A 12,907-nucleotide genomic window follows, 5' to 3' on the forward strand; every position below is an offset into this window, starting at 1 on the left:
TTATATGTCCCTTTTGTTATAGTGAACCCGTGCCGGTGGTGGCGATGAATACATTGTCGGGTCATGCTTGCGCTGCGGTCGTTACGCTGTCTGCGGGCCTAGCCGATGTTTGCCGTCATCGGTGGGGGTTGCCAAGGGCACCTTGCCCTAGCCGAGGCGCGCGGTGCACTTGTTTTGTGCGTTATGCAGGGCTTCTTGCTCTCTTGTCTGGTTGCAAGAGCAAGATGAAATGACGCTAACGTTGCTTTCTACAGACACCCCTTAGTCACCTATTGGTTGTCAGTATCGCTACATCCGTAACGCGGCAGTACTGTAAACCATCTATTAACTTTGAGAGTTGAGAGAAGTGTGAGCCAGTTCAGCTCATCCATTGGGAATCGGCGTCACCGGGAAGCGAAAGCGTTTGCATGGTTACTTGCTTAACGGGATATTTTAATCGCTTGTGTTTTTTTTTTATTTGGACAATTTTAGGCTCGTCCGTCATCTCAGCGCCGTGTCCGGCGTCGTGCACCTTTTCCCGCCTTGTCAGCTGCGTACGCACACACAATCGCTGATTGGTGGTCACGCTGTGGTCGTTAGGCCGTGGCAGCCACCGGCGCAGATCATTCTCTCGCCGCGACTTGCTCGCGCACATTAACGCCGCCAACGAGGGCGTTTGCTACACCGCTGACGTTTCATTCGGCACAGCGGCGTTATAAATGACTCGTGTAACCCATATTTCTTATCTGGCGCTTATGGGAGCCGAGCCCGTCGTGTATGCATGTGTAGGGAGAGAAGCCGCGCGCGTGTTTCTTCGGTGTGGTATGCGCGTCTCGCTTGCTCGAATGCGAGATCTCTGCTCTGTGTATTCGCGTGTCACGAGTTCGGGCCATCCATTAATTTTGAGCGCGCGCGATAGAGGCCGCGCAACGGGAGCCAGCAGACGAGAAACGCGCTTTGCGTCGTGATCGCCGCTTTCCTTTCTTTGGCTACGCGTCGCCAACGCCCAGTTTGTTTGCACGGCACTCGCGACTGCTGTTTGCGTTGCTGTTGTTTTAACGGCGCGGCGTTATAAAGATGTCACGGAAGAAAAAGTGACGGCCGATTGCTGCTATCAGTTTAACATCATCGTTGTAGAAGGCCGCAGTTTTTCTTTTTTTTTTAACTTTTCGTGATCAGAAAGCAGTGAAGGCTTCGGTCAAAGCAACCAAGTAAACGGGTACGCGGTGGAACAGCTTTTTCTTTTCCTGCTTATTAGTCTTTTTTTTTTGTTTTACTGCTGGAAGTTCATATAGCGTATGCGCAGACGAGGCGCGTGCGTCTTGTTTTAACGCCTGCATGAATTATCGTTTTTTTTTTCTTGTCGCGGAATAAACCAAGCACATGCCCTGCATGCCTCCTTGTGCTGCGCACCCAACGCTTTTTTTTGTGCGTGTTTCGTGTCCCTTGTGCCGGCTTGGACTCAGAATCTTTTTTTTTTATCGTCGTCTTCCTATTGCGAGGAAGGTGGCCTTGAAGTCTTGGAACCACTTTCCGCCTGCCCAAACAATATCTGAAAGCTAATGAGTCTTGCTTCTGTGCGCCGTAGTTGCCCCAAGCACCGCACAGCTCTGTACAGCTGCCGACAGAAGAGAAAAAGAGGAGAATTATCTCTGAGTGCTGCCCGAGTTCCAGAGTTGCAGCGCCTCTCCGAATGCCAGCACCTTTGACTCTCCCCCGTCTCCTTCTGCTATCTTTTCTCTCTCCCTTCATAAGGCCATCCGGCCACTCTCTATTTACGTCATTATGCATTGGGGCTATCGGGTTCGGTTCGTTTCGAAGACTCTGCTAGTTGACCTGGTGCAAATTCTGGTATTTTAGGGCATGACATGTTAGGTTTCAACCATGGTTTAACAAGCCTAAGCGGCACATGGAGATATGAGGGGACGCCGCAGTAAAGGGCTTCGGGTTAATTTCGACTACCTGCGTTTTCTTTCTTTTTGCATGCACTGACTTCGTATAGCACGCGCGCCATTTCTCATTTCTCCCTCATCGAAATGCAGCTGCATCGGCCGTGTTTCAGCCCGGCGACCTCGGGCTCACAATACGTACGTCATATCCACTGAGCCGTCGCTGTGGATCTGCGCGAAATTTCACTTCATTTCGTGTAACCTCCACTCTTTCCCCGTCTACGTGTAGTCACCTAGCCTGGGCGTAGTAGAGCCTCTAGCGCTAAGCGTCCGCGAGTAACGGTCTGCGTCGCCAGGTTGAGCCAGCCGCGACGCAGCGCGACGTCGTCTAGCATCCCTCGAGGACGAATGGCATATGTATGACACCTGTGCGCTCCGCCCGCAGTCTTCGGATGCGCGCAGCAACGGCGTAGGGAACGAACGGGGTGAGGCTGCTTGCGATGCGGAAAGTCTGCCGCACCTCGTTGACCCCTTCCGGTGACCCCGCGGGGCGCGTAACGCGGGGGATCGGCGTCGCGTCACGCTCTTTCCTCCCAGCGGGTCCCTTTCATTGACGCGGCTGCCCTTCTCGTTCTCCTCCCGGTGCTCGCCGCAACAATGACGGCCACACGCTCGCGCACCTCTGACCTCGAGAGCCGTCGCGACGAGGAAGCATGGCCTCCGAGATCACCTCTACGTGCTCGTTTCAAACGACCGCGCGCGGGTGATCTCGGAGGCCACGGAGGAAGGAGTGTAGTGCGCTCTTTCTCCGCGCGCGGCAGCACCGTCTCTGCGCTGCTCGTCGCGCTGTGACATCAGTGAAGCCACGACCCCCTTTCTCCCTTTCTCGTACACGCACTGTGGTCCGTATCATCCCACGACGGTAATGCGTGGGAGCTTGCGCGGGCATTGAAGAAAGGCGGAAAAAATAAGAGAACGATGGAACGACTGGAGACAAAAGGGAGACGGATAGGCGGTGTGCGCTGACGGCTGATTTGCATGACCGCTGACAGTGCTGGAAAAGGAAGCGACTCCGTGAATGCGGTGGTGGCACGGCGGTCTCACGGAGCGCGTCGTCTGTAGCGAGTAGCCGTCTCTGTGACTTGAGACGTCCGTCTGTTTCCTGAACAGTGGCGCGCCTGTCGCTCGAGCGACGTGTGTACTAAGCGGTCACTTGGCTGGGGTCGTGCGACGCGCGGTGTAAAATATGTTGTGGCGGGTCAGAGTTTAATGTGGGAGTCGCTGTTTGCGGCGCGCTCTCAACAGCGTGGGTGCTGCGGGAAGTGTGAGGTAAGAAGGGAAAGCTTTCTCAAGAAAACGGTCGTGCGTTATTAATAGTTTAAGAAATCGTGGAGCAAAAAATTGCGGCGTTGTAGTTCGCGGCTGAGCAGACCAGAGGACAAGCTGTACGTGCAATGCGAGTGAGGCACGAGGAACCGAGGGACAGCTACTGCGAAGGCTCGTAACTATGTCGTGCAGTGAGATAAGAACGTCACGAGGACACAAAGTGGACGACACTGCCGTTTGGAGGTGGACATATTGAGGGAACCGTAAGGAGTTTTCCGTCCTGCCTTGTGCGTGTTGCGCCTTCGATGGTGCTTTCATGACAACAAGCCTGACGAATCTTGTGATGGATCTCAAATTCGCCTGATTAAGTAGTAACTGCTCGTGAATTCCCTATGCCAAAATGTGCAGACTTGGCTTATATGACGCTAGCTGGCTTGGTAGGCGTGAGAACGTATGACCAATGGTGCGAGCCGTCTACTGTCAGCGCAAAAAAGTGGTGCGCGCCATAGAGAGCGGTCTCTTCCGCACGTCGTCCGGCGCTACCAGATAAATCGCATAGGCGCGGAGGAGGGCACGGTAGCTACAGTGAGTCAAGCAATTCAACTCCAGACTGCGGCGTACTTCGACGGCATGTTTGATAGCATGTTTCTTTCTTTTTTGTTTGTCCTGCAGGCCGAGGTAGGCAGGGCCGTCGAGGACCTGCTCGCCTCCGAGTCCACGGGCAGCTCGTCCTCCTCGGCCGGAAGCCGCAAGAACTCGTGTCCAGACCTGCACAGCTACGGCGGGGACGGTGACGATGCGTTCCGAACTCCGCGAAAGTTCGCGCCCACTTACACATCGCTCAGCGCTCCTAGACCCCGGCGAAGCGTCAACGGCTACGGAGGCTCCGTCGCAGAGAAACTCCAGCCGCCGCAGCAGCAGCGGTCGGGCGTCGCCGCCGTGACCAACGGCAGCGGGCGCAAACGTGCCAACAGCGACGGCACAGAAGCGCCCTGTACCTGTGGACACGTTCTACGGCTGGGAGTCGCTGCAACTGTCTCGGCCCCCGAGCGGCGACGCGCACCTGCTGTCCATCTACACCGAGCGCCTTGTGGAGGCGGTCAACGGGTCCTTCGCCGAAGAGCTGTCTTCGCTCGTGGAGTCGTCGTCGCCTTCGGGCCGACGCGACAGAGACCGCCGCGGAGAGCGACGCCGTAGACAGCGATGTCCGGGACACATCGTCCGGTCAAGGAACGACCGCGGCCGAGCAGGTCCCGGCGTCCGCCGGAGAGGGCAACGGCGGCGACGGGAAGATTGGCGAGGGCGACGCGGTCGCCGCATCCTAGAAGAAGGCGGACTAGATTCCGCGGGCGGCGGGCGAAAGTGGCGCGAGGAAGGGGTTGTCACTGGTCCGGTCGTCTTCGTGGCCCGACGTGGCGGAGCTCCGCCGTCGGACCGCGTCGGCGGCGCCGCCCACCTTCGCCCGCGCCGACAGCTGCCCGGAAACGGCGGCCCATCGCCGCCGCATCATGAGCGGCGTCGAGCCCTGCCCCCTTCACCGGCGACAGCATGGACGACCAGGGGGCGGTCAGCTACGACGGCTCGCTGTACAAGAACCAGCAGCTGTACTACGAGTCCGACGGCAGCGGCCGGGAGGAAGACCGGCCGGCCGCCGAGCGACGGCCCGGTGAGTGCGCGTGCAGTGCTTGTCCGCTCGGCGTCTTTGTGGGCTCCTCCTCGAAATCGTAATGGATGGGTGCGCGCGCGTCTAGGCTACGCTTGAACAATGGTGGACGCCGCGTACTGGAGAGTCCCGATCTAATATAGGTTACCTTCGTAGCGAGGAGGCATAATAATAATAATAATAATTGGTTTTTTGGGGAAAGGAAATGGCGCAGTATCTGTCTCATATATCTTTGGACACCTGAACCGCGCCGTAAGGGAAGGGATAAAGGAGGGGAGTGATAGAAGAAAGGAAGAATAGGTGCCGTAGTGGAGGGCTCCGGCATAATTTCGACCACCTGGGGATCTTTAACGTGCACTGACATCGCACAGCACACGGGCGCCTTAGCGTTTTTCCTCCATAAAAACGCAGGAGGCACGCGAATGCTCGCGTTTTGCCGTCTCCACAAAGACGGCTCCACAGAGACAGCATGGCGGGTTGAAGCTCTCATTACTGCGCCATCGGACACTTGTCATAGCTTTCATCCTTACGTTTCTCACGTTTCATGCGCGCGGATGCCTGTGTTATCAACGTTCGTGCGAAACACATTGAGAGGAACCTGAACCGTGTTTTCTTTTCTTTGAACTAAACGAAATTCAAGCATTCGAATGTATGTAGCTTCTAGATGGAGCATCACTAGTTTTTTTCGTCCGAGCATTTTAAATGATGACGTAATCGCCGGTGTTCTCCTCACAGCGTGTGAGGTTTGGGGAAGAGCTCCTTGATGATGTCATGGACTTTGATACTTGAAATTTCGGCTGCCTTCGCCCACATCTCACCGGGCCTAGACCGGATGCCGCCAAGCAAGTGTTTCTGAGTTGGAAATGTTCCTCCACCGTAGATTACGTTGGCATACGGCCCTCTGCCCGCCGCTGCTGCTCTATTCGGCGATTGCGTCACCATTTCCAATGCTAGCACAAAAGAACGTCGCATACTTTACCGGCAAGTTTCGCACATTAAGCTGCTTTAAGTTCGCCGAACTGTAAAGCCTCCTCAGCTGCCCTTTAAAGCGTCTTCCTCGGTGCTTTAATGAGAAGTCGAAATCCGGATACCAGATTTTTTTCGTCGCCACAAGTTTTTTGCGAGACTAATGCACCAGTTTTCAGAGAGATCTAACTATTACATAAAGCAATTCGGCAGTTTCCACCGCAGCAATGATTTGATAGCGTGAGTTAATACCCCCTCTTTCCATGCCCGCAGGTTCCGTGGACGATGTGCCCACCGTGGAAGTTGTTCCCGAAGTTGAGCTTCGAATCAGTGATTCCGACCACGATGACGACGACCGGGACGAGGGGAAGTCCGAAGCCGCCGAGGGCACCGCGTCGTTGCCCGAGCTCTTCATCCGCGAAGACGAACGCGACCCGCCGGCGACTCCGGCGGCCCGCAGCAGCCTGAGCAGTGAACTGCGCTTAGCGCTGCGCGACTCGTTCACGCTGGACCTGCGCTCGCCGGGCCTGGCGCGCAGCCGCCTCAACCCGTACACGATTGAGGTGATCGCGAACCACGCCTCGTCTCCCGACGAGGTGCTGGAGACCGTGTCGACGCTCGAGGCCCGGCTGGCGTCGCGACCCCTGCCGCCGCTGGTGATCGACGAGACCGAGCAGGACATGGGAACCTGGTCGTCCACCTCCACGGCTCACTCCACTTCCACTGTGGTTGGTCACTCACTCACTCACTCCGCCCACTCACTCATCTGCTCATTTACTCACTCGCTCACTCACTCACTCATTTACTCTCTCAGTCTCACTCACTCTCCCTCCTCTCTCACTCACTCCCCCCTCTCTCACACTCACTCACTCACTGTAGAAAGGGAGCAGAAAGATGACATTGTTGGGAACACAAAACAAAGTGAACGAGAGTTGAGGAGGAGCCCCAGCCCGCCAGCCGACGTTTCGACAATCGGGCTTGTCTTCGTCTCTTGTCGAGGCGTTGGCTAGCGGCCTGAGGCTCCCTCCTCGTCAAGCCTTTTTCACCCTGCTTTATGTAACTAGCATGGCTTGTGGTTCGACGCCGCTGCTTCGCGCCCACCGAATGTTTTGGTTAGTTACCCATCAAATCGACCGCACCGACTTTGAGCTAACGTGCACGCAGTTTATTGCATGCCACGTGACCGTATACCGCGCATGAGTGCGAAATGAGAATTTCGAAGTGCGCGCGGCTGTAGAGACCGTTCTTGGAGCGCACCTCGAGAAGGCGCCGTTCAGGTGCGCCACGCTTCTGCTTACCAGGGCGTATTTTCGGAACGAGTGGTGTGCGCGTTCCTCATTCTAACAAAATGGCCCCTGGAAGCTGTTCCGACCTGATAGTTTTGGGTTTAGTCGTCTGTCTGCCGAAACGTGTCATGTAGCCCAGCACGCTAAAGTGAACTAGGATAGAGTAGTGCTGAGCGTCAGTCGTGAATCCTTGTTGTCTCCAATTCGAAATTTCGTCGCGGTGTGTGTGTATATATATAACCGTTGCGGGACGGCACTATGGACCAGAAGTTATATACTTATAAGGTATACTGACACACGCTTCAAGACATAACAAGGTTTTACATAACCAGGGACCAGTCTTCTTCAGAGTCTCTGAAGACTGACGAAGACTGGCCACCAGTCGCAACGTCAATAAAACCTTGTTATATTTTTAATCGTGTGTCAGCATACTTTGTAGATATATCTATATATACCGGGTGTTTCAGCGAACACTTACAAAAATTTTCAGAAATAGGCTTTCTGTGCTAAAAAATACGGCTTTTGCGGCATGACATTACCAGTGCTGGCGGACACCAGAAAACCAGTGAATCGTCTTAAGCAGTAAGCTGGTTAACTATTTAATAATTAACTTTTTAACTAGTAGAGTAAGACGCCTTGTTGCAATTAAAGGTTTGTAGCCGGTCGTTAGTGATAGCCATATCAGTTTTTAGAATTTCGAAAACGCGATTGCCCTTGGCGCTGTGGCTCGACAAAATTTGTTTTTTCGGCTACTTACGTGCACTGGAGGGGTGGCTTTGCCTGCATGCTTTCGAAAGCGCATGTATTTTCGCACGATGTAGCCAGATCTCTCTCTCTCTCTCTCTCTCTCACACACACACACACACACACACACACACACACACACACACACACACACACACACACACACACACACACACACACACACACACACACACACACACACACACACACACACACACACACACACACACACACACACACACACACACACACTTAATACACGCACATGTATCACTGGAGGAGCGTTCCGTGTCTTCGTTCTGACACCTGGAGAGAAGCTCCGGGTGTCGCGCTTCTAAAACTGAAACTCCGCTGTTGCCGGCGACGACGACGCGTGTGGCAAGCACCGAGCGGGCATGTGTGCGCGTTCGTGAGAAGCGAGCGGGCGGAATAACGGTTTCCCCCGGCGTCCCTGGAGCCCGGCCAGGAAGAAACCCGATCGTGGCCGCGATAGCACCAGCTGAACACTCCCGATAGCATCTCCTCACACAGCTGCGCGCGATCCGCTGAGAGCTCGCCGGGAGAGGCGCTTTTTACGGGCGCGTTGCGTCGCGTGGCCTCGTGGAGTGATCGGCCGCGAACGGGAAAGTAATAAAAAGGAAAGGGAAGGAATGAATAAAAAATGAAGGAGAAGGAATATTTTTGCAGCTGTAAACGCGTGCGATCCTCGCGCGATATTGAGGAATGCTGTTTAGGGCCAGGCTTTTATGGCTCCTAAGGAAGAGGCGTGGGAGACAGAGGGGGAGGGAAGAGAGAAAGGAATTGATTAGAGGGGAGGGCGAGAGAGAGATTAGAGGTGGTGACTATGTGACCTCTAGAAGTCGGCGACAGGGCCGATCTGTCCTGCGATATAGCTTCGAGCGGCGCTCTATGGCAACAAAGTAGCGCAGTTTATGAGACACTGAGTACTTCAATTAAGTTTGTTCTCATTACGTATTATAGTGGCATCTATTCGCGCGAAAGCGAAGAAAATTATGTGGGCATGGTTGTTAAAAAGAGGCATTACGAAGCTTCAAAGAAACGTGCTATCGTTCCCATGCTGCCGTGAGGTGCTGCAAGTATGGAATGGAAAGTGCCGTAATGAGCGAGGAGTCCCCGCGATTGGTCCCTTGTGCGCTTGATGACATGGGCTTTCTTGTAGCAATTTTTCTCGCATGAGCTGCTTATAAAACCGCTTCCTTTTTTTGGGCTACGGGTGCGTGCAGTCTCTCTGAAATGAGCCATTCTGAGACGGTGCCGTTCTTAGTAAGTCTTCCGCACAACACTAAACAGAAAACCACCTGAATAGGAGTAAATAACAGCCCATGCAACGCCGCATCGTCGGCGTACCCTTCTATTCCGTACCCTGTCTTGTGAAGTAAGCGTGGAGTGGTACGGAGACACAGGGCGCTCCAGTAATCCATAGGTTGAGAAGGATATATGTGGCGACACCCTTAGTGGAGAAGCTCTATTAGGTACTCTGTAATGAAAACTGGATGCTAAGGATCAAGCGATGCGCACTCGCACAAAAGTCTCGCGCGCAGATATACAATCATATATGATCTGCACAATATTGCACGCGAGTCCAGTGTCCCTCGCATATCAAAAGAATCCTCGTTACTCGAGGGCCCAAGTACGTACAGCCAAGCTGAGGCCTGGAATGAGTTGCCGGGGCATCATTAAGGCTACACGACAGAGACTGGAGGTGTTTTGTTAATTCATGACGTTGGCTGGAAGTTGCGTTACGTGTTCTGCGTCATCCGCGATTGGGAAAGAAAGAGAAAAATAGAGACAGCGGCGAATTCAGTCGTCATAGGAACGCCTTATTAATTTCCCGTTTCTTTTTTTTTTTGTATTTGCACCACCAGAGTCGGCACGAGTTGGAAGAGTTCCTGAAGAGCGTCGAGCCGCCACACGATCCCCCGAGCTGGCCACAGGACGCCGTGACTCAGACGACGCCGGTGGTGTCGCGGAGGTGAGTGCACCGGGTCTTTGCGCCGAACGCGTGGACATTAAAACTCCCATGGACGTCCTGCAGACGTTCAGGACGTCCGCAGGAGATCCACGGGACCTCCAATGCCCATTGGGACGGGGAGCTGTGCCTACTGTTCTTGGTGCACTACCGATACGCACAGGCTTGCAGGAATAAAGCGGATGAAATTGCGCATGAGACGAAAGGACACGGGTGTGTCACCAGTGATAGAATTATTCGCGCACTATGTAGAGTTTGCTGCAGGCTTTCTGAACAGTGGTCTCATTTGCACTCGTGCAATTCAGGCAAGGGAGCTCGCATGCAGCGCCCAGCTCTGGAAAATTTCTTGCTGCTGACTGGAGAGTGGCGTTCTTCGGTGCGCAGCTCGAGCTTCACCTGGGTGACCGAGTGCGGCGACGAACTGGGCTCGTCCAAGGAGAGCCTGGCGGCGCGGTCCGCCGACGCCGCGGGGACGACGCTGCACACGCTGGCCGTGGCCACGCAGTCTCCGTCGCCGGTGTCCGACGCCTCCTCGTCGTCGTGCGACGCTCCGCCGACGCCCCTGACGCCGAGGGCCTCGCCCAGCTCGCAGGAGGTGTCCTCGGACCTCTCGGACAGCGCCGCGCACGGGACGACGACAGCGGCGACACGAGCGCGGCCGCTGCAGAACGGCGCCAGTCCCTCCCTGCCGACGCTGGACGGGCCCGAGTGCGCCCAGCCGAGGTGCGCCTGGCAGCGCTGCGTTCCTCGGCAGAGCGAGCGGTTTGCGCACATCGGACCCAATCGCAGTTTTCAATCGCGGACGTTTATTGAGACACAGGGACTCACTCGACGGTCCCCTGTACACTTCATTCGTTCACCGAACGTTTTCTCGTTTACACAAATTTAATTTAACCTCGTTATCGCGAATTAAAGGGACCCGGTGGTTACCTCGTTATAGCCGTAGCTTCGTTATAGCCCGTGATGGCCGAGCTTCCAAGGGGGAGTCGTCATTCCTTCGTTATATCCGTTATTTCGTTATAAACCATTTCGTTATAACGAGGTTCGACTGAATACCTTTTATAGATGAAGCAATAATCGCCGCTAAAAGAAAAAAAAAATTCGAGGAAGACTAGTCACGGTACTGAGTGCCGAGAGCGGTGAGTGCTGCTTTGTCATGTAGCGCCATCTCTCCGCGGAAAAACAGCGATTTGGTCTGTCGAGTGACTACAGTTTGGCAGCTACAAGCGGGCCGGGAACGCGCACCGGTCGTGGCGCCACTGAACATGCGCTGAAGTCTCGACTATACCCGTGTCTGCTGGCTGCGTGCCAGTGCCGAACAGGGTACCAGAACCGCACACTGTCTCCTGGTGCCTGGTTTTGCAATTCCCGTAAAGTTTCACGCATCGAAGTAGAGGCCGTTGTAATGCGGGAAAATTGAACCCGTTTGTGAAAATTTTGGAGCTGAGGGCCGCGGGAGCGGCGATCATGGAAAGTTAAAATCCGAAGGTAATTGGTGCTCGAAGAAACACAGTCGCTGGCAGTTGTGAGACGTTACCGGCTTCGTGGCTCGGAGCGTAGCGTTGTAGGGCGCAACTGCCGGTATAGTTGTGGACCACTGCAGCAGCGAAAACCAGAATTTCGTCGTACAGTAAGGGCGATGTCAGTGCACGTTAAAGATCCCCGGGCGGTCTAAATTATTCCGGAGCCCTCCACTACGGCGACTCTTTCTTCCTTTCTTCTTTCACTTCCTCCTTTATCCATTCCCTTACGGCGCGGTTCAGGTGTCCAACGATATAAGAGACAGATACTGCGTCATTTCCTCCCCCCCCCCCCCAAAAAAAAAAACAATTATTATTATCGTACAGTAAACATGCAATCTAATGTCAATGGAGTTGAGTAATTGTGGGGGTCAATGCAAGGGTAAAATGCTCCGCTCAATTCATGCTGCGTGCCTACCGTGTCAAGTTTTTTTTTTTTTTTTTGTGGCCTCGGTGGTGCGTAAGCTTTTCTGCGCAAGATAACCCGTGAAATTGTCTGTTGGCACTGGTTCCACCATTACTACATCACGTGGGCGGAAAGGAGGTTACAGATGCAGAAAGAGCCCTTCTTTCCTATTATGTGTGCTTCACGGAATTCTGAACGGATCCCTTGCTTTGTACGCACACGTGGCGAGAAGATCAGCGCTCGTTCAAATCTGCCGCCGGAGAAGGCGTCTGCAGCGTCATCAGGCGCGGTGGCCCCGCACGAGCGAACCGCGGTCCTTCTCGACCGCGCCGACAGGGTACGCTGATAGTTGCCGTCGAGTCGGCTGCCACGGATTGGTAGCGGCTTTGGTTGGGAGGTCGCTCGGGTTTACGGCGATTGCTTTTCCCGAAATTTTCACTCCACCAAAATGGCGTGAATGTTAGTAAATATATACGAACCAACACTGGAGCAGGAGTACTTAGATATTGAAAAAAGCGTTAGAGTCAAATTTTACGCTTTCGTCAATTTACGACTGAACGGCGTCTCAGCGCTCGGTGTGTTCGATATGCGGAGGTAGTTAACACTCTTGCCCTGGACCTACGTTTTCCTTACAGCGCGTGCACAAAGTTGAAACTTTATGCAAGAGCGTGGCCGCGGTGGCTCAGTGGTTAGGGCGCTAGGTTACTGATCCGGAGTTCCCGGGTTCGAACCCGACCGCGGCGGCTGCGTTTTTATGGAGGAAAAACGCTAAGGCGCCCGTGTGCTGTGCGATGTCAGTGCACGTTAAAGATCCCCAGGTGGTCGAAATTATTCCGGAGCCCTCCACTACGGTACCTATTCTTCCTTTCTTCTTTCACTCACTCCTTTATCCCTTCCCTTACGGCGCGGTTCAGGTGTCCAACGATATATGAAACAGATACTGCGCCATTTCCTTTCCCCAAAAACCAATTATTATTATGCAAGAGCGTAGACTAGAGATGATGGATCCCGGAGTGCTAGCTGGGGATACTATTACGAGCCACAGCGCAAAACTATGGAAAGTCGAAGAAATACGGACGTATGCAGCTCGTGTACGTCATCTCTTCCGCCTTCCGCTGCTTGTTTATGGTTGTCGCAG

The 12,907-nt window shown here is 54.2% G+C and overlaps 2 protein-coding genes across 4 annotated transcripts in view; both read left to right on the top strand.

Annotated features, from left to right (window-relative positions):
- Positions 1 to 4,523, top strand: part of LOC144128865 (uncharacterized) — a 148,431-nt gene extending 143,908 nt beyond the window's left edge. For all 3 annotated transcript variants that reach the window (XM_077662638.1, XM_077662639.1, XM_077662637.1), the window contains one exon: positions 3,867 to 4,523. In XM_077662638.1, coding sequence (XP_077518764.1) covers positions 3,867 to 4,391 — 525 coding nt within the window. In that variant the 3' untranslated portion in view covers positions 4,392 to 4,523. The remainder of the gene's footprint in view (positions 1 to 3,866) is intronic.
- Positions 4,524 to 4,612: 89 nt separating this feature from the next.
- LOC144129936 (uncharacterized) overlaps positions 4,613 to 12,907 on the top strand; it is a 64,606-nt gene continuing 56,311 nt past the window's right edge. Inside the window, exons 1-4 of the mRNA XM_077663992.1 lie at positions 4,613 to 4,860; positions 6,097 to 6,551; positions 9,740 to 9,846; positions 10,228 to 10,566. Of these exons, the coding sequence (XP_077520118.1) occupies positions 4,743 to 4,860; positions 6,097 to 6,551; positions 9,740 to 9,846; positions 10,228 to 10,566 (1,019 nt within the window). The 5' untranslated portion in view covers positions 4,613 to 4,742. The remainder of the gene's footprint in view (positions 4,861 to 6,096; positions 6,552 to 9,739; positions 9,847 to 10,227; positions 10,567 to 12,907) is intronic.

The sequence above is a fragment of the Amblyomma americanum genome, chromosome 4 (assembly GCF_052857255.1).
Source record: "Amblyomma americanum isolate KBUSLIRL-KWMA chromosome 4, ASM5285725v1, whole genome shotgun sequence".
Taxonomy (NCBI): Eukaryota; Metazoa; Arthropoda; class Arachnida; order Ixodida; family Ixodidae; genus Amblyomma; species Amblyomma americanum.